Source organism: Etheostoma cragini, chromosome 22, assembly GCF_013103735.1.
Source record: "Etheostoma cragini isolate CJK2018 chromosome 22, CSU_Ecrag_1.0, whole genome shotgun sequence".
In the NCBI taxonomy this organism is placed as follows: domain Eukaryota; kingdom Metazoa; phylum Chordata; class Actinopteri; order Perciformes; family Percidae; genus Etheostoma; species Etheostoma cragini.
This window is the reverse complement of record NC_048428.1, coordinates 7,333,779-7,354,837: the sequence shown is the minus strand read 5'-3', so window position 1 is coordinate 7,354,837 and position 21,059 is coordinate 7,333,779. Positions and strand designations below refer to the sequence as shown.

Here is a 21,059-nt window from a genome sequence, read left to right as displayed (position 1 = left end):
CAAGTTGCCAGGGGCTTTTATCTCAGCAGTCCACAATGGAAGACAGGCCCACAGCCTCATCATAACTCTCCCCAGGTGTTTACCAGCAAAAAAACGTCTTTTACCATCCCAGCTGCTCTCTCTTAATCCCTGCCTGTCTGTCTCTGGATCCCCAGTAGTGTTTCTCTCCTAAATTGACATCAGTTTCTCACTTGCCTTGTCTCGGCTTTGTATGTTGGCTCATGTTTGTTTGGTGACTCAACTCTTATTATTTTTACTGGAAAAACAGGTTAATGCACCATTAAAGGAAGAAAGTTGTCGGCAGGAGTATATGTAGAGATTATTATCTAATTCCTTTAGGTGTTCTTCAGCATTTGCATCTTTTTAACCTTAGACTTAGTGGTTTCATACTAACACCTAGAGTAGCCTAATGTGTATCCCATCTTTTCTTGTGACCACGCATATGTATTATTGAATTGGTCTGTCAGGAAACAGTCAAAGTCTCCTACTTGTACTGATGTGGTCCAGAGGTTGAACACCATGTCTCCACAGCCTATTTGTTTGCAGACGGGTGGCTCTCAGACTTATTAGAGCTGACTCTAGGCAGGGTTCAAGCATTCACTGTTGGTCTTAGGGTGACAGATGAGGTAATACATGTCAACTAGTCTCACGGAAAGGCTTGATCTCTCTTTCTCTGTTGAGCTTGAGCCTTCCCAAACACACATACAGTACACACGACACACGCTCAACTGAGGTCTTTTCCAGACTCGGCACCTAGGTTTAATGCTTTCCTATGCCCCTTTGGCAGGTCAACTTTGTCTTTTCATGGTCAGTATCGTAATTGGTTTTAAAAGCGAAAATGACATTAATTGATATTATCAAGAAAGGTTATAAACTCGGATACCAAAAGATTTAAAAAGGAACTATACCCATTTTCAAACTTCATACATGTTATTCCTATTGTCTAACAATTTAGTGAACATGAACAACTCTCTCACAAAGGTTAAAAAGTAGAGTGCTAAAACTCAAGTGTGTGATGTAATAAAGTATACAGTGTGAACTGCTCAACAGACAGATAGCAGAAGATAACAGAGAGCACCCAGGAGTATGTTCTGAGTAAATGGTTACATATGTATATGTGGAATCCAATTCATTAGCAAGGTAAAGTCATGAGCTCTCTTTATTGTGGGGTGAAAAAGCGCATTTGTGCCAGCACAGCAACATTACAGGGAATAAATGTAGCCCGAGAACAACTGCAGTAGTAGTGACCACCCTATTCATGTAATGGTGTTACTAACGTTACCACTGTTACAGTAGTTAGTCTTCTGAAAACATAACGGAAGACGTGCCATAGCTGCCGAGGATCCACTTTGTCCGGTCTGTACTATTCATGGGATGGCCGCGTAACCTGCAGCAAACTTTTTATTATCCGTTTTTTCATAATAGTCATCCTCAGTGAAATGTTCTGAGCAAACACGATGGTTCTTGAAGGTGGCTACAGGTGTATTTGGATCCATATCCAGAGGAAGTATAGCCATAGATTCAGCGGTCAGCGTGTTTAGTTGGAATTCTATGAAACTTTGTGGTACTACAAGGACTCCCCGGTTTATTGTTTCAGCTCTTTACAATACAGCAAACCCCTATGATTGTAACTATGCTTTTAGTATCTAGTAATTGTTGAATCTATTACTCCAACTCTGAGCAGACTCCAGGCAAACTCTTTGCTCCGTGACCAGGATTCTCAGGTGCGGCGAGCAAATCACTCCGCCCAAGTAGCAGAAATACCGGTGCTTCACCTTTCTGAGAATATAGTTCCCAGTTGGTATGTAGTTAGAATATGTCTGTGTCTCATGTGACCTTGTTATTTGTACACCCTGTGACTATACAAATCACAACATGTAAATAGGAACATGTTAGCGTTATTTTGTTACTTATTCAAAGCAGTAGCTAATTGGAGCCAGTTACCTGCAGGATCATTGCTAGGCTAAGCTAATGCTGGGGGTGTCAGACAGAGATACAGCACGCACGGAGATGAGAAGGGTATGTATGGACTTGTCTAACTCTGGGGGATATGGTGAATGAGCTAAAGTCCCAATAACTTGGCGTGTTCCTTTAAAAAGGGTATGAGCAGAAGTACTGTGATTGGCCCATAAAATCAGAAGGCTGGAATGAGGCCTAACATTCTTTAGATTGGCAATCTGTGTATTTGATTAATGAGCCAAGTCCCTTTAATTTAGTAACAAGCAAGGCAGTATGTGCTGCATGTTATTGTTTCAAGTTTGGTGCCTTACTTGTACTTGAATGACAATATATGCTTTAATTGTTAGAGAAACATTCAACCAGTGAGAGAAAATCAAGGTAAAGTAGCATTCCTCTGGACATTGTCAAACTGAAGCTGTGTTGATGGATGGTTACACAGATAAAGTTTCAAGGAGCACTGCTTGTTTTCCCATGGGGCAAGCCTTAACACATTGCTGTTTATACTAAGGTAAATGTTAAAGATCCATATATCTAGTTTTAACACAGGAAGGTGTGCACACAAACATGCACACATTCTCATGACAAGTTGCAGCCTGCTTAATTTCTCTCGTGTTCTTCTGCCATTCATCTGTTCTTTCTCAGCATATAGTGTCCCTGCTCACACAAGTGCATCAGGATTTTACCTCTGGGCTCAGGCATCTCTGTGTGCTCGCCTGCCAAACATCCTAACCAAAGACATGTCCCTTCATCCACCTCCCAAGACCCCCCCCCTCAGCTGTCTGTACAATGTGTATAAAGGCTCAAAAACCAGCCTCCAGGAACTCGGTTCAAGCAATTACAGGATCCAAAGAAAAATCCAGATGCTTTCGCCAAAATGTTTTGCTGTCTTGCAGTGAGCTGTGTGCTTTAGCTGTAGGACTGATAACGAGGCGAGACGGTGCTGGAATGGCATCAAGCATTGTGGTTAGCTGTCCCAACCATAGAGAGAACATTGTGGCTTGAGCAACTTTTCCAGATTTTCACAGTTTTAATTTTTCCTGTCTGCTATTTTAATTGTTTTCAGACAAAACCATTGTGTACTGTTGGTTTGTGATAAACATTTTTTTGTTTGTTTTAGTTATTAACATTTTTAGAAATGGCTTAATTATAGCACAATCCCCTGTGACACTCACTGCATCAGACACCATCAGTAAGTAAATAGCTCACAGTGGTCTTGTGAGCTATTTTAAACTCCAAATTTAAAGCGGTTGATCATAGAGTGTGATTTGGAGCTTGACTTGTTTTGTGGCCAGAAACAATAATGTTATTTCCTTTTTTTGGCAATGGTTTAAAAACAAATGGGTTGTTAAAGAGTTAGGACAAAGTTATAAACTATGACAGAATATTTTACCGTTCAGCTATAACTTAAACTTAAAAAAATAGTACGACAGTAAACAAAACGGTAAATGTTGAATAGTAAACCTTACTGAACAGTATTATACTGTAGCACACATGGACATCCCAGGTGTTGCTTGTGTCTTGATGATACATGTTTATTTGATTTCCTGAGGTAAACCCTGGCGCTGATAATAACAATCTTCCTAGTGTCTGAACTGAGCTTCCTCCCTGCACCATGTGAGTGTGGACTCTGTGGGGTGTGTGTCAAGCTGTTTAATCATACAAGAGGGGTATTTACTCTGCCAGACTCTATAAGTGTATGGGACCTAAGAGATCACATCTGCAATTTAAGATTTGCATTTACAGTAGACCACTTCACCCAGTATGTGTGAGTGTGTGAGCAAGATGAGACATGACGTGTTTGTGTGTGTGTGTGTGTGTGTGTGTGTGTGCGTGTGTGTGCACGCACAAGCTGGTCTTTTGCAAAAGACAACATTTTATCTACCTTTTGTAAATACATCTATTTCAAAGTAGTGATTCCTAATATCAATATATTTTGTAAATGGTGTATTACTTATGGGCAACATGTGTTCCTGTATGATGGTAGGTGATGTGACACATTTTTCTTTTTCTGTTTTCTGCAGGGTGACATCCAGCAACTTCTGATTGCGGCTGATCCCAAAGCAGCATATGACTACTGTGAACATTACAGCCCCGACTGTCACACCCCCCACAGTGATTCCCTGCAGGCCCAGGAGCCAGAGGCAGAGGTCAGCCAACCAGGGAGGGTGGGGGAGATACAACAGAGGACCAATCAATGGGCCTGATTCATTTCTATTTTTATATCAGGAGATATTAGAGAGCTTCACTTTAGCATTGCTTAATGGCCAGTTTCATGGCCTGCTGATGTCTTTGACATGCAAAGCACTCACAGATGTCAGGTTTTATTCGCAAATGAAATGCTTTGATAGTTGCCTGTGTATCTGTTTCCACTTTGGTAGGGCTTTTGCCTTGTACTGTTAATGCACTTCATAGCTCCACTTTAGTATGTGGCTAAGTATGTTTTACACTACGGAAAACATCTTTGTTAAAGTAGGATATAATTAAGGAGATTTACCATACAATAGATCAGGTATTGTAGACATGTAAAGTGAATCAGTTAAGTGCTGATTAGTCAGGCTACACTAGTACTGGCAAAATGATCACACAGACAAGTATATGAATTTGAATGTATTCAATTGACAGTATTTCAATATGTTCACATATTGGCAGACATACTGTATCAAACCGTTGGGGTAAATTTGCACTAAATGAATTCTTAAAACTGTGCATGGTGCACATCTTTCCACACCCCAATTAGTGATGTCATAGCAGGTGTCTTCCATCAGCGGTCAAAGGTGCCCGTTGTGATGTGCCTGATTGGAGGTGTGTGTGGCAAGACGTGCACCTTGCTTGAGGATTTTAACGCATGGTAAGCAGCGCAGCAGCAGCTGGTGTCTGACCTGTGATATTTAGTGTGTATTTACCATTTAAAGTACCAACAATAATGACTAATTTAATGACCACACTGCAAACGCTGAAGAGTTCAATCAGCGCTGATCAACATGCAGTGTGAAATGTTAATTTTGAAGTTATATTGAAAGCAGCTGGTAGGGCTACCTATTCTATCTCTCTCTTTTTCTGCAATTTATAACAGCCTATTAACCCCAACTGTTTACTTGTGTAATTTTTATTCCTGTAAGTAAGAGTTGACCAAGCAGCAGCCAATGACACAGTGGAATACATTTCTCTCTTTGTTATTCCATAGATGTATTAGTGATTTTAACTACTCACACACTTAAAACTACATCAGTTTTAAATGCAACAAGTCAAGCCCTTTAATCATTAAGATGATTACAAGGGGCATGGGAGAAACAATTATGGACACTGACCAGCTATAAAATTGCAATGTGGAGCCTGGACCTAAATAATGCCAGAGTCCCCGGAGAACCATCCAGGCTTCATTAGTTTGATAATTGGAAATGACATGCTGCTAAATACTATAACCTATCATTTTGAATGAGTTTAGCATTGTATCATCTTCAGACTTCAATTTCAAGTTTCAGCATAAAGTAACAAACCTTAATGACTAGAAGTCATTTATCAGAGTATTATTGCAGAGTTTAATTATATTGTACTGTATAGTTTCCTTTTCCCATCTTTAATAAGAAAATGCAAGAGAACTACTTAACTAAAAGATGCACTTTTTTATATCAGACCCCTTTTATCTAGCGGAACTTAAAAGTACTGAAGTGTACAATTTACATGCTTGCAGTAAGAAAGTTCCATTACAATAACCCTGAAATGCAGCTGGTGTTTTTGTCTTTGTGGTTTCCTTGTTGTTTTATGAGTTCTTAAACATCCCATCTGCTTACGTTTTGTGGGCTAAGACACACATGGCTAGTTTCAGCATTTGTTTGTTTCTTTACCATATTAAGACCATTATCTAATTTAGTAACACTTGGCTTTGATTATTTAAAGGTCATTATTTGTTAGTTATTAAAAGACTTGCTTCTTAATATGTTATAAATGAAACATTAAAATGCATTACAGCATCACACTTTGGCTTTACCTGTTTGAACATGTAGCATGCCCAGGATGATATGTACAATATGTATCATCCTCTTGCTGAAAGAGCACTAATGCTAACACTAAGAATTCTCTTCATTCCACTCTCTCTCCTCTCTCTATCCCCACCTCCCTAGTACACTACTGATTTAGATTACTCTCAGTTCTATGATTACTCTGAGGGAGCCACAGACACCATTCCAACCGATGAGTATTCTGACCCACAGGTAAATGAAAAAAGGAAAAAAAAAGTTTGTAATGTCTCTTTTTGCCCTTCATCCATCCATTGTTCAGTTCGCCTTGTGTTGTCCCTGTGATGTCTCAATGTTATGTTTACGTGCACGCCAATACTCCAGTAACCGGGAGTAATCCCCTTCATGATCATATAATGATTAGAATGTTTCAGCCCAAAGTGTTTTCGCCCCACTACATTGAAAGATGAGCAATAATCTAGTTGTCCTGACCTGGTTATGCCTACTCTGATTATGACCTTGCAGCAAGGCAGCGGAGGTAGAACTTTAAGTGTGCATGTAAACATACTATGTGTGTCAGTCCTCCTTGTGTCTGTTTTATGAGGCTGCTGCCTTCTCTCACTGGGAAAATGCCATCTGCTTTGAGTGTTTTTTTTGCATTCCAGCATGTCTTTAAAACTATTGTATACATATGGATATTGGCAAACTTTTACTTTCACTATTTTATTACTGCAATGGCTCTAAAGAGTTGCTGAAAGGCAAATCCTGTTTGTTTGTGCAACTTTCCTATATAGCTCCTTATATGTGCCCAAAGATTCTCCTGTATGTCACATGAAAGGCACAGTCCTCAATTGTTGTGCAGCATCCTTTTCACCCAACTGTTACATGATCTAAAGTTAACTTTAACATGGTCAGCATTCCAGTTTCAGCCTATGTAGTTGGTGTACATGGTCAACATTTTCAGACACACCACGCAGGCCAACTACTGTACATTGGCTGCAACTGGCAAGTGGATCACATGGGGTCTGACAGCTTGGCTGGAATGGACTCTGTACAACGGCCACGTATTGTGTCTTTAAATCATTTCCACTTTTGAATGTTCCATGTTTGTCTTGGTGTTCTTTGTCGCCGCAACCTCCTCCAGAGAAAGAAACGTAGTGTCTCCATGAAAAAGAAGAGGACCAGAAAGTCCCTCAGTAAAACTAAGGCCAAGCCCTTAAACTTCTTTGCTGCCAAAAAGTCACCAGCTAAAAAGTTTGCCTCTAAGAAGAAGCGACAGATGCCTGGCTACCAGGCCACAGCGCCAAGTCGACCAAGAGGCAATTTTAGGGTAAACGTTCATGTTAAGACAAGAACAAATCCCATCAAGATCTTCCAACCTTGAAGGGAAAATCTATGATGGCAGACTGAGAGCTCGCTAACCTCTTTTGTGTAGAAGTAGCCAGCTTGAAAGGTCCCATAGCAAATAACCTCTGGTTTGAGCCTTTGGGTTAACCTTCGCTTTATATTTCTTTCCTTTTTTCAACATGACTCAGCCAAACAATGTAGGAGATTACAATACAGACTTTGACTACGGAACTGTAGATGGTACTCAAACTCAGGCTCCCTTTCCCACGAGCGGACCCAGCGAGGTAATTTTCATCCTTATTCTCATGTACTTCTAAAAATGGCTGTTTTGGGAAATTTGGGCCGGGAAGATTTTACACAAGGAAGTATCTGGTATGAAATGACACAACCATTCCAATGAATCGTTGTGTCTTCTAACTTAAGATTTTGATGTGTGGCAGAACTTATGGACAGGGAAGATTTGTTAATGTTTAAAAGCTACAACCCACTTGTTTTACTGCATACACTGTGGATTATAGGGATGCATTGCATGCTTAGAAAATAATGTGGAAGAAGTTGATGATGACAGAGCCTCTCTCATCCAATGTCACTCATAAATGTGGAGAGTAGTGGATTATCTGTTTAACAAAATGTGCCCTGTCCATCACATCTTAAGCTTGGTTTTGATCACTAGTTCTGCTAATAACCCCTAAAAGAACTAAATTCTCCTCACAGCCAGCTCTGAATGTGCGTTATCTACCGCAGCATTTGACAAAGTGGATGTCATTCTCCAGGCAATTTTGAATATATCACTTGGCAAGATCAATTACTGCCAAAAATAACTGTGCGCATCCACTTTGCTGTTATCTGAAGCTAAAGCCAAACAGTGATCAGTTTGGAATGAAAGAAAACATTGTGCCAGGTGATTGTGTTTGTAGTAATTGTGCCAAATACAGAGTGTATTAATACATACACAGCCGGTTTGAAACATATTCTATCAAAATGGATTTGTTGACTAACAAAAGTAAATTTGAGTTGTATGCATCTCGATGCACTCTACATATGTGCACAGCTACTTCAATCTGATGATTGATATATTTCCATGCAAATAGCTGCTAGTGTCATTTCAGCCTTTTTTACTGTCTGTATCAGTATATTATGTATGGTTGTATGATGAGAGAGAAAAGAAGGCTGAGATAACAAAGTCTATGTGACATTTATGGTTAACTAACTTTTGATCCTCAGAGTTGATGATTTTATTCAGCCACTATGGTAACACCTCATTTATTCCTTTGTATTATAACATGTCTATTTACTAAACTTAGGTGTACTGTAGGGATAATTGCACAATTGTATTTAATGAATGTATAATTTAAAAGAGCTTACGTCATTTGTAACATATCAATCCATATATCCATGGAAAAGTTTAACACCAGTTATTTTCTAGGATTGTAAACGCAGATACTTAATCAGCATATAATAATATATATATATTTTTGTTGTTGGACAGATTCAATTTACAATAACACAATAGTAACTGTCAGATATTTTCTTCCTCAATGATAACTTAAGATTTGTATTGTTGTTGGAATAAATATGGTGTTACCATTGCTGTTTAAAATTTAGTTTTCTGCATATCATGCTGAATTTATTTTCAATTTGCTTTAATAACATCTATAAGTAGACCATTTTCCTCAATTGCTTAGCTAACATGCTTATTTCCTTGGTTGCTCACCATTACGAACCCCCTTCTTCGCTTGGGTAACACCTGGAAGGCTGTGGAGGAGGATGTTGTCGGTGCATATGTCACTGAGGCCACTCCCATTGCTCCGGAGTCCATTGTCCCAGAAACGGTGGACAACTTGGACACTGGTGCGGAAGCATATGACCTTAAGGAATATACGTTAAAGGAGTATGACTTGGGCGAGATTGACAACAGGTTGTATGATTACGGAGCATATGATGAGTATGGCACGGCCCTGTCCAAACCCACGGGAGCCTACGATGATGAGGTGGGGCCTGGGGTTGCTGCTGAAACTGACGTTTCTGAGAGCACCGTAAGTACCACACCCTTGCCTCGTGACTGAGGGGTGTGAGCATGAACAGCACGCATTAGGGATTCTGTACGTGTAATGAACTCACTCTGTCTTCCAGTGCACGCCTTCCTAGTTGGTTGCTTGGTAATGTGTCATGGTGTGGAGTCTTGCTGCCGTCTCACTTGTGTGTTACTGGGGATTTAATGATTGACAGCTATGACAGGGACAATGCATGCACCTGTGTTTTCTAAGAAAGAGTATGACTGATAACTTCTTAATTTATTAAATCACATTCTGACATACTATACAGTGTGTGTGCACAAACACCTAAAGTATACACACACATATTTTGTTCTTCTTTCTTTAAACTTCATCTCTCTCCTCACACAGCCTTCAGTTGATGTCGGCCCAACCTACACACCACCCATACATACCCAACGAGCCACACGTTCCCCTCCCCACTCACTCATCTCCGCAGCCAGATTGGATCTCTCCCTCTCCTCCTCTGACATTTTAACAAGCAGCCTGTCTGTCATATCCCTCCCTCTATGCACAGCAATTAGCCCCAAACTCATTCACAGCACACACACACTCACACGCAATCGTAATCAAGATGTTATGGATTCCTTATCACAGCTTGTCATCTGCGTAAAGTATGAATATTTAAAATACATCCTTCTTTACACTTCATCTTTGTTTATCCATTTTGGCCCCAGTGCTGTTCTACTTTTAGAACATCAGCAAACCTATGTAGAAATTTGTGGATGTGTGCCTGTGGGTACAGTCAGCATGTGAGGGCAAGGACTTTAATGGTCTTGTTAGTACCCTTCTACGCACACACCGCCCAACCTCCCACTCTTGGACAAACTTCTAGCTTAAAGCTTTTTGTCCTTCCCATCTCTTCCAACCTTCTCCACTTTTACCCCCAAAACACATAATGCAGCTGAACCGTACCACAAATAAAATACAGTTGTGTTCAGCTTTGTATTTAGATTTTGTCATTTGCATTAGTGCACAAATATTAGAAAAGAAGATGCTTTACTTCACTTAAATGTGAAACTGTACATTGTAAGGCAATGTCTGTTACTATATATTAGTTTTTTACCGGGGGTAGGGGAAAGGTGCTCATTGCACATAAAACGCTACATGACATCACTTCCAGCAAACTTCACAGCAAACAATGAGGGTATAACAGCATCACCAATCTGTTTTATCTTAATATTCTCTGGGCCAGCTCAGCTAAAAGCTGTTGTTTGCTACCGAGCCTGCTTTTACAGATGATAAACAAACCACAGACAGTTGCCTCGTTTAGCAACATTTTATTTGGTCATCATTAGCCACACTGCACAATGGCAATGCTATGACAACATTGCTACATTTCAAGCACATAGAGGTACATTCTTGCTCAGTACAACTAACATTTTTACTGTTTGGTCACATAATGTTATTTCACTTTGGGTCATTCTTGATTTACTCTCTGCCTCTTACATAGCTACAGTAGTTGCACCTAAGTATGTGATATTGATGGATTGTTCCAGCACTAACAAACATCCTTCTTGTTCATCATTGCTATCCCTTCACCAGTGGACTATAGCTGCTGTGTGAAGAATGTCACCTCTGTTTGCTTTGTGACTGCAGGTTGCGGGGGCTGGAGGAGCCTTTGGCCAGAAGGGAGAAAAGGGCGAGCCTGCTGTCATTGAGCCTGTAAGTGATATAATCATGTCATTGTAGTTCGTCAAATTATTTCATGTCAAATTATTCTGTTTTCTTAGTGAGCTGTTAAAACGTTCTCTCACTTGTATCGCATCAGTTGCAAATGATCGGAACCCAAATTAGTTGACTTATCCTAAACAAGCTCTTGCACAGTGTTTTTGGTGTGAAACAACGTGTTTTTTTTAAGGGCATGCTGATTGAAGGACCACCAGGACCCTCCGGACCAGCTGTGAGTATATTGCTTGGGAAAAAAAATACGTCAGTGTGTTGCACCTGGGCACAATTATACACCATTGTTTTCAGAATTGAAAGAGCTCTTCTGCTGGTAGTCTGATGACTGAGCTTTGTCTTTTTAGGGTCTTCCAGGTCCCTCAGGCCTACAAGGACCCCCAGGCCCTGCTGGAGATTCTGGGGACAGGGTGAGTTGTCAGTTCGGTCCCCAAACCACCCACGTATTTTTTACACTGTAAATGTAATGTGTTCAAACTTACCTGTTGAGACAGCAAAAATCTGATCTAATAATTGGAAGATTTTTGACTTGGTATACCATCCAAAGACTCTTATGTTGAATCATATTTATGTAAGATAAATTTATGTAAGTTACATGTAAAACTTCCTTACTTGAGATTGTGCTAGTAGCTTACTGTTAAGTGTTAGCATGCAACACCACAGCCAGTGATCTAATTGGCACCACTAAATGAGTGTTTATGTGTTTATCACTTGATTGATAAGATGACCTGTAAGAATCTTTAAAAGTAATTTTGATAACTTGTAGATTATAGATAATAAATAGATTATAAAATAGATTGTTATTTGTGTACTCTGTGCTATATTAAATGATATAATGCTGCTGTATAGAACCGTTTTGGCTACATTAGATATTTTTTTTGGCAGGTGAATAAAATTGTATATTGGGAAAGATCGCTCATCATCTCATCCATCATTGTACATCAGTGTAGAAATAATAGCAAGAACCTTAGCAACAGTATCTATGAAGTAACCTCGGCTTAAATTGATTACAAACTCTTGAAGGTAAATATTAACATTTTTACACAGCCAAGCTACGATTACCTGCTTTAAGCACTATAATCCACCCCAAGGTGTCTGAGTATGCATAAAACAGAATAGAGTCAGTGGAGGGATGCTGGAGCTCCACTATTTTTACTGCGTAAGTACTTTACTTTTAAAGTAAGTACTTCTACTTCTTAAGTACATACTTTAAGCATAGTGTGCAAAGACCTTAAGGAAAAACATTTTATCACATCAATTATCATGGTCTCTTGAAGATTAGAAGATAAGGAATGATTTTTGTTTTTTTCCTTGGTAAGCAGTAACCAGATTTAACGCTTTGCTCTTTAGACTCTCTCTGTTCCACAGACATTCATACACACAAACATGAACTCCAGAATGAATGGAAAAGGATTTTGGTTTTGGACCGTACACAGTAGCATGGTTTACAGACAGACAGGCTAGTATGTATGTGCTGGAGGCGAAGGAGCACATGTTAATCAAACAACACAACTCCAGAATGTGTTGCTATATCTGTGTGTGTGTGTGTGTGTGTGTGTGTGTGTGTGTGTGTGTATGTGTGTGTGTGTGTGTGTGTGTGTGTGTGTGTTTGTGTGTGAGAGGATGTGAAAGTGTGTGTCAAACACAAAACAACTCATGATACATTTTCAGGTACAAAGCAATATCCTAGCAAAAGTATGCACACATATGTTTCTGCATTTTGTGCATTTTTATTCAAACCACATAGTTTAGCTATTTAGATGTGATAACATATACTGTACATTGCATACCTACAAGCAGCTTTATGATTTGTATTTTTAAGAATCAGAGGAGGCACCAGAGGAAGAGGAAATCAAAATCTCCATCAACACGTTTTTATTTTATGTTTTTTTTTTTTCTTACCAATGTTAGTTTTTATAAAGTTAATCAATTCTATAAATCTGGTGGCATGTCTTGTGTATTGCAGGGTCCTCCTGGTCGTGCTGGTCTGCCTGGTGCTGATGGTTTGGCCGGGCCCCCTGGTACCATGCTGATGCTGCCAGTAAGTGCTCAACGCAACAGCACTACATACCAGCAACATTTTTATCATATCATTTCATAAATAGGCTAATTTCTAAGTTATTGAATAGTGCAGACAAACAGTTTGAGCAACTTTTTTAATGGCTATCTGTGTTCAACAGTTTCGTTTTGGTGGCGATGGTGAGAAGGGTCCAGTGGTGTCGGCCCAGGAAGCCCAAGCCCAGGCCATCCTTTCCCAGGCCAGAGTGAGTAGAAATGGACATTAAAAAAAGGCTGTGGCCAACACCGCACGCCCACCCTGCTCCATACTCACAGCTGTAGGGGGAAAGGAGGGGAAGGATGAAGGAGACAGTATTTGGTGGGGAGGGAAGGGGAGTAAACTGCATTTTGTTTGCCTTGCAAGGCTAAAAGGAGACATGCCGAGCAGGCTGAAGAGCAACAACATAAAAAGACCGCTTTGAACAGATGGACAGACTGGAGAGACTGTTAAAAATACTTTAGGGGCTCTCGACCTGCGGGTGGGCTAAACCAACAGGTGTAGAAAATGTCTTTTTGTATATGTAGAAGATGAGGTGGGTGGTTAGAGGAAAAGAGAAGCTCTGGACTTCTGTAGACGATATTGCACATTAATTACACAGTCAGGGACCACAGCTAACAAAGAGATTAGGTGTAGAAATTCATTTCTGAGTTTGCTGTACCATAAGACAACACATAAGAAAGCCATTAGAGAATGACAAACATAGTGTAGAATATAAAAATAGACCCAAAGGCATTGTATTCATTTTAATGAATAAAATTGTCTTTCATGCTTTGCTTTGAAGGATTTGTTATATAGTATGAAAGCAAAAAGAGCAAGATGCGCACAGACATTTAGGATTAAGAATGCAAACTAGATAAAGTGATTACAGATATGCATTAGTTGCATTTCTCATTGTACTCCTTTTAAAACTCTGAAGAAGCAAAATAAAGTATAAAAAAGTATGGTAAAAAATGACCAATAAAAATAAATGTAATTGTCAATATGTAATATGATTTGTCATTTGCCTAGCACTTTAAAAATTCATATCGCTAATCTAAAAAATCTAATTTGATCTAAAATGATGGTCACCATCAAATTACATTATCAGTCATACATTATATTGATTTTGATTGTATTCTATCTTAAAACAACCCACACATAACAATAACACGTGTCTAAGTCAATTAAAAGAAATCACAGATTCAGTTCAGCATGGAATATGAAACTTGCAGTACAAATAAATAATATATGGCACATAAGAGAAACAAGGTGTTGTGTGTAAAATCCACATTTAAATAAGTTAATATGACACGGCAAAAACGTATACAAGCACATAATAAATGCTCTATACAAAATGTGGATTTTCTTCCTCAAAACATGGAATTTCCCCTTGTTCTTGTCTGTGCCTGTACCCTGCAGCTGGCTATGAGGGGACCCTCAGGGCCAATGGGTTTGACAGGAAGATCTGGACCAGTGGTGAGTCTGCTTTTTGTTTTTGTTTTTGTGGTGGTGGTTTGTACAAATTTGGCTACATGCCATGTATCATACGTGCATTTGATAATAAAAGTTGTCGTAAGCACACAGGATATGTATTTTACCTATCCATCTATATTATGGCTATGACTATTAAAGTTACAATTACCCAAACCTTGACGATGTATGCTTCTCACCAATATTTCAGAAATAGCTTTGGAATACAAAGCTGTAGACAGTTCTGGATTGTCTCAGAAAAACCATCTCAGTGTTTTCAGGACAAATGTATTGGAAGAGACCAGAACAGTTTGTTTAGAAATATTGTTTTGATGCATCAGTGGTAGGTGGCTCGGTGGCCACACTGCCTAGCTGTTTGGCTGCTATTAGCTGTCAAGAAAATGTCATTTTGTTGTTGGTCCACAGCATCCCCCACCCCCATAACCCCCTTCCTTCTCTTGGGCTTGTTGATACAGAATCCACTATTAATCTGCAGGAAAAGGCCCTAGAAAGACACAAAGAATTACCCTCTGTTAAACCTGCTCCTCTCGGGCTAAAGGTCATGCATAATAACCTGAAATTATTTGTCAATACATAGATACAAAAAACAGTGGCTGAGATAAGGAATGTGTGGCTTTCATCTGCTACAAATGTATCTCTCTAAAAGTTTTCCCTTATTGATTGATTACATGTTTAAAACCCAACTTAAAGCTATTTTATGATTCTAAAATATCTGTCTGTAATCACCAAATCACTATCTTTGTCTGAAGACAGATCACAGTATGTTCCCCAAATGGCAGCTGAGACTAACAATTTAGCATTATATTTTTAGACTGAATTCCAGTATATGCCAAAAGACACCCGGTTGTGGCAATGTGCCTGCAAGTGTTTTTAACATTTAAGGCTATCAGGATCATTTCACATACTTTTTAAATGGATTAATCTTTTACATGCTAAAAACAACCCTTTACCATCAACTTGAACACCATCGTTTGTACCTGCTACACATTATCCATTATTAAAGAAAAATTGTCAGAGAGTTAAAGTAGAGTGAGAGAATGTATGAGAATTTAAACCATCGTATTGTCTTTGACTGTCTTCACTGGAGTTCCCAGGTAGTTTATGCATCTGCAGTAACAGGAACGTGTGGATTCATTTTTCTTCAGATGAACACACAAAAATAATGTGCAAATATAGCTAAACTCCGCCATCTGCTGTTTACTTTAGACTATGTTTTATTCCCCCGTCTGGTAGCAAACTGCATGTGTCACAGTTTGAATGAAAAGTACTTACATTTGATTTTGTGTTCTCTGTCTTCAGGGTCTGCCTGGTGCTCATGGACTAAAAGGTGAATCTGGAGATCCTGGTCCACAGGTGAGTAGGAAGTGATATTCCTCATCTGAGATTGTAAGCCATTTCCCAGATTTTTAGTCCTTTGTCACTAAGTTGTCCCTATGTGTCTTTACAGGGTCCCCGGGGCATCCAAGGGCCCGCAGGACAACCTGGCAAAGCTGGCAAGAGGGTAAGTGAACTCAATGACCTGTTCCAGTCTCACCGTGCTGTGTGTGTGCTGACATGTCTCTGTGTTTGTTGCTGTGTGGTTGTTTGTACTTGTGGTCACTGCTGAAACGTTGAGAGGCTTATTTCCAGTCCAACAAACATTTGCTTGATATGTGCTTAAACGCCTGCGCTGCCTCCAATCCTTGGATCAATGGCCAGGCAGTAAATCTGTCTAAAAATGCCAAAATGGGAAAACTAGCTATGGATGTGGGAGGCAATTAGTGCCACAGTGCTGTCACTCTGCAGGGCCAAACTTCTTCAACTAATTGATTTCTAATAATAAACATTAACTAGTTATGGGCAAATTAGTCATGCAGGCTTGATGCATGGGTTATTTGTGAGCCATTGTCAAGATTTAATAAAATACTACTGTATCGGACAAATGTTTCTTGCATCCTCTTTTTTGTCACTTCAAACAATAAAAAAAAAATAATAAAGCAGCAAATGAGAAGAGGTTATAGTTTCAAAGGATTGTAAAAACATAACTTCAACAGAAAATCTGAGTAGTATGAAAATATTATATATTATTTTAGAACTTCTCCCATGTTGTATACTGACAGGCAGGCTCTACATATGATTCCCAGTCTCCCTTAGTTCCATCTTGAATGTTTAAAATAAAAATATTGGTGATATTTGTCAACCAGTGATTTGTGTTAGTCAGCATTCTGCTTCACTGTCTGCTCTTTGATTCCAACACTGTCTACTGTTTCAGGTATACTCTGGTGTTAAGTGATTTAAGAAATATTTCAAATATTTCATTTTTCTTATTACTGGCACAAATGGCACAATCCAACAAGCCACCTGGACAAGACAAAAAAAGACTACAATAACACAACAAAACAACTTCTAATTATCTTAAACATACAAGACCTTTCTAGAATATCAGCAGTGTTTATAGCCCAAACTCATTTTACAAGCTATTGCAATATGTCGGTCTTTATGTCTATGTGTAATTTCTGCTAATGTTTCTAAGGGTCGTGCCGGAGCTGACGGGTCCCGTGGAATGCCCGGAGAGTCAGGCTCCAAGGTATGCCATCACCCAGCGTTCCATGTTCATGTGACTAAGTACAGATGAGAAACGAGAAATGAGAAATGAGATGAGAAATGAGAAAATGATTATTTTCATAAAGCACTGCTACGAGCATACTGCAGCCCATGATGATTTTTCATGTGTGGTGATATTGTGTAGTCTGGTGACATCCTCGGCTGTGTTTCTGTACAGGGTGACAGAGGTTTTGATGGACTGCCCGGACTGCCTGGTGAAAAGGGACACAGGGTGAGTACAGTATGGTGCTTGTTGCCAGTTCAGTTTGTCAAAAACATGTCAAAAACACAACTTGAGATGTTCTCAAAAACAGCTTTTTAGTCTTTACTGTTGTAGATCCCACTAAAGTTTAATGTCTGTGAGACTTGTCCATTGAGAGTTATAATGAACCAGATCTTTGCTTGAGAAACAACTCCTGTAGATGCTTTTAAGCTTATGAGCAAAATACAACTTTCTTTACTTGATAAGGCACAGAACTGGCATTTAAACCAAATACCTTAGTTACTGGAGATGTTTATGATTGACTGAAGGGTTGGGTGACTTCTACTGTGGATGGCAAAAATTTAGGCTGGAATCAAATATATTTTGCTGCATTCACCACTCACCGGTCAGAGATTGCATTGAGTAACTTGCTTTAATTTCAGTGTGATGAATAAATAACTGCAATGTCATGCGAGCAATTATTAATTAAAAAGGCATAATTTGTTTCATACCACTAATCTGCCTGCATTTTAAGGCCTGACATGGAAAACATGTAGGCAGGATTGCACTAAAGCCAGAAAGTCTTATTTGATGTATGCCAGGTTTGCAGAATGAACCAACATTTTACAGAGTAGACTTGGAAGCAGAAATCCCTTCATTGTGGAGGGCAAGAAAATGAAAAGGGTTATCTCTCTTAAAATGTCAACGTTGTCTCTAACCCCACATTAATAAACCGCTCTGCAGTAAGCCAACAAATTTAAAATGTGGTACGATAGTACAGCAACAGCAACTAAACAATATAAGAATAGCACCACAAAAAACGCAAAAGTAAACAATAAGTAGAACTGTATGGTTGAAATATATAAGGCATGGAATACAGCATAACAAGTGTTTTCAAAATCACAACAGCAGAACAAGCAGAATGATACACAATACATGTATATAATAATATACAACTGAAAGTATCACACATGTAACGAGCCTAGAGCTGATTCTAGTTTTTTTGGATCCCAGATTGGACGGGATCAGTTTATAAAATGAGGAATGAACCCAAATCTGTCTCACTTTCTTCCTCTCTTTCTCTATCTCTAGGGGGAGTCAGGGCCAATGGGACCCCAAGGTGCCTCTGGAGAGGATGGACAGAGAGTAAGCACTTACTCTCTGAGTGAATTTGAACAGAAATTGCCCTTAAACTGAGGTGAACCAGTTACATCTGAGTTGGTTTACCAGCTCAGCCCTCAGGCAGCTGCAGCTGGGCGGGGACTATTAATTGAGAGGGTGGAGGGTTTGTGATTACCCTGTCCTCCCCCTGAAACTAACTACCCCACTCTAACCTCCACCTTCACCCCTAGGCGGATACTGCTTCAACAATATTTGGTTATGTTGAGATTAGGCCCTGTCTAATACAGGCTTTCTAGAGTTTAGCATTGTAGGTGGTGATATCATTTTAATGTTTCAATACAAAATGCCAGAATTTACTTACATACTGTATTTGTGAAGACCAAGTCAATACATATACTCTCCCTTCTGTCTTTTTCTTCCATTAGGGCGAGGATGGAGAGATCGGGCCCCGAGGATTAGCTGGCGAAAGTGTAAGTCTTGTCTGCTGTTGGCATTATTTCATCATGCTATCCCAAACATATGGGATTCCAACAAGATTCCCTTAAAGCCTGCTTTTAAGTGATCTCTGATATCTAGTCTCTCTTTGACAAAAGTATCCACCAGAGGACACGATTGTCCAACTGAAAATTCTTCAACATTTTTTGACTATAGAATATAAGTTGTTGCTTCTCATTCTTCATAGGGTCCTAGAGGTTTGCTTGGACCTCGTGGTCCTCCGGGACCCCCTGGATCTCCTGTAAGTACCATCATGTTTACCATCAATATCCTTACAGTAAACTATCATTAAAAGTTAACTTAAACTTGATATAAGGTATACATGAGTCTTTTCTGACTTGTCCTTTCCAGGGTGTTGCTGGAGTTGACGGGCCTCCAGGTCCCAAAGGAAACATGGTATGAACACAGTATACTTTTACTAAACTGACTCAAAGTGACTAAGCTGTACATAGAGCTGGGCGATATGGAGAAAATCAAATATTACAATATTTTAGACCAGATACATTGATTTCGATATTGTGGCTATATTGTATGGTTGACTATTGGATTGGACAATTGGACAAAGATTTTTGATAAATAATCATCAGTAATGTGGATATGATGACTAAGTGGGTAGAGGAAAATAATCAAACAGCTAGAAAATGACATGACTTTACTGTATTGTAGCCTTTAAAACCAGGAAAAGACAACACTTATGTCATATTACAATATTGCGATGTCAAAATGTAAGACAAACAGGATAAGTAGCTTATAATGAAGTTTGAAATGTGCGACAGCTATTTTGGTTAAAACGTACCCTCAAGTCCTTGAATGCATTTACAGTGTTTTTTTTAATGTATGTGGTGTGTATTTTGTTATCACTTCATGACACAATAGGATACAGTCCCAGTTAGTTAAGATCTGAGAGACATTCATATTGCAGTAGATAAGGCAGAGTAGTGAAAGAAGGTGCACCAAAACACCTTTTCATAGTATAACTAATTACTCAAATAACTTGTGGAATGAGTTATTCCTCAAACAGAATAATGACACTAAATATAGTAGAGAATAAGAGCGTGCATTGCTGGATTTTATCTTGAAGTTTGGTTGTTGCTTGTACAGTAAACAAAACATTGTCACCCTTTCTACATTATGTAAACATGACCATTTAAAGTATTAAACATAAATGTTGCCATTTGAGTTGAATTATTTACTCCACTCGGCACTGGAAGCAGTTCAAATAAAGCATGTTTACGCTCCAGAGTCAATTTGCTGTTGATAGGCAGAAGGTTGGAGGGAACCCACCTGATTGTTGGCAATAAGAATGATGAGTATAATATTATCATTTAAGCGGCAGTATTTGGCACAGAGGAATATTAGTAGTGTTCAATTTTTACATCCTCCATCTCATTTCAGGGACCGCAAGGAGAACCAGGCCCACCTGGGCAGCAGGGAATCCCCGGAACACAGGTAAACAAATCAATCATACACCCGTGAAGCTTATGTCAAAGGCAAAGCACAGTGTTGATGCATGCATCATCATGTGTTAATACTCTGAAGGGGTCACATACAGACTTGTTTTAGGCCTCATTGCAGTCTGTATCTTCCACCACAAACTCTGCATGTAGAGAAAAGCAGATTTACTTAGGATTCACTGTTGACAGCTTACAGACTCGGAGATGCATTTGAATAATTCAATGCACAGTTAAACAGCTGCCTCCTCACAGCATGGTGTGAAGTTTATCCTTCCAGGTGTAAAAGACAAGGTTGTACCTTTTTAGTTAAATCTGAGGCATCAAATCAGAAGTTGACCTGTCAAAAGTAATGCTTATCTTCATTTCGACGTTTTGAATTAGCTCTTTTCTGCCCACGCTTCCTCTGTTCTTCTCACCACACACACACACACACACACACACACACACACACACACAAACACACACACCACATATATACTCACAACCCCCAAACACTTTTTTTCAAAGTAGTTTTCTTGGGTTTATATTTCGAAAGGAGAATGTTTTGGGACTGATCCAGTTGAATGCATCTTATTCATGTTGGTGGAATTCCTGCGAAGCTGCCACACCTGTTAGAGCAAGCTTCAGTGCCTGAAATTGCCCCTGCGACACACACACACACACACACACACACAC

The 21,059-nt window shown here is 39.3% G+C and overlaps 1 protein-coding gene across 8 annotated transcripts in view; it reads left to right on the top strand.

Annotated features, from left to right (window-relative positions):
• col11a1a (collagen, type XI, alpha 1a) overlaps positions 1 to 21,059 on the top strand; it is an 87,474-nt gene that overhangs the window by 15,746 nt on the left and 50,669 nt on the right. For 3 of the 8 annotated variants that reach the window (XM_034861811.1, XM_034861817.1, XM_034861810.1), the window contains exons 5-23: positions 3,981 to 4,106; positions 6,081 to 6,170; positions 7,451 to 7,546; positions 9,017 to 9,298; positions 10,916 to 10,981; positions 11,178 to 11,219; positions 11,347 to 11,409; positions 12,966 to 13,040; positions 13,180 to 13,263; positions 14,457 to 14,513; positions 15,828 to 15,881; positions 15,976 to 16,029; positions 17,041 to 17,094; positions 17,290 to 17,343; positions 18,406 to 18,459; positions 18,861 to 18,905; positions 19,118 to 19,171; positions 19,282 to 19,326; positions 20,326 to 20,379. In XM_034861811.1, the coding sequence (XP_034717702.1) occupies positions 3,981 to 4,106; positions 6,081 to 6,170; positions 7,451 to 7,546; positions 9,017 to 9,298; positions 10,916 to 10,981; positions 11,178 to 11,219; positions 11,347 to 11,409; positions 12,966 to 13,040; positions 13,180 to 13,263; positions 14,457 to 14,513; positions 15,828 to 15,881; positions 15,976 to 16,029; positions 17,041 to 17,094; positions 17,290 to 17,343; positions 18,406 to 18,459; positions 18,861 to 18,905; positions 19,118 to 19,171; positions 19,282 to 19,326; positions 20,326 to 20,379 (1,449 nt within the window). Of the gene's footprint in view, positions 1 to 3,980; positions 4,107 to 6,080; positions 6,171 to 7,059; positions 7,246 to 7,450; positions 7,547 to 9,016; positions 9,299 to 10,915; positions 10,982 to 11,177; positions 11,220 to 11,346; positions 11,410 to 12,965; positions 13,041 to 13,179; positions 13,264 to 14,456; positions 14,514 to 15,827; positions 15,882 to 15,975; positions 16,030 to 17,040; positions 17,095 to 17,289; positions 17,344 to 18,405; positions 18,460 to 18,860; positions 18,906 to 19,117; positions 19,172 to 19,281; positions 19,327 to 20,325; positions 20,380 to 21,059 lie in introns of all 8 variants that reach the window. The other 5 variants (XM_034861812.1, XM_034861813.1, XM_034861814.1 and 2 more) reach the window with 5 other exon arrangements.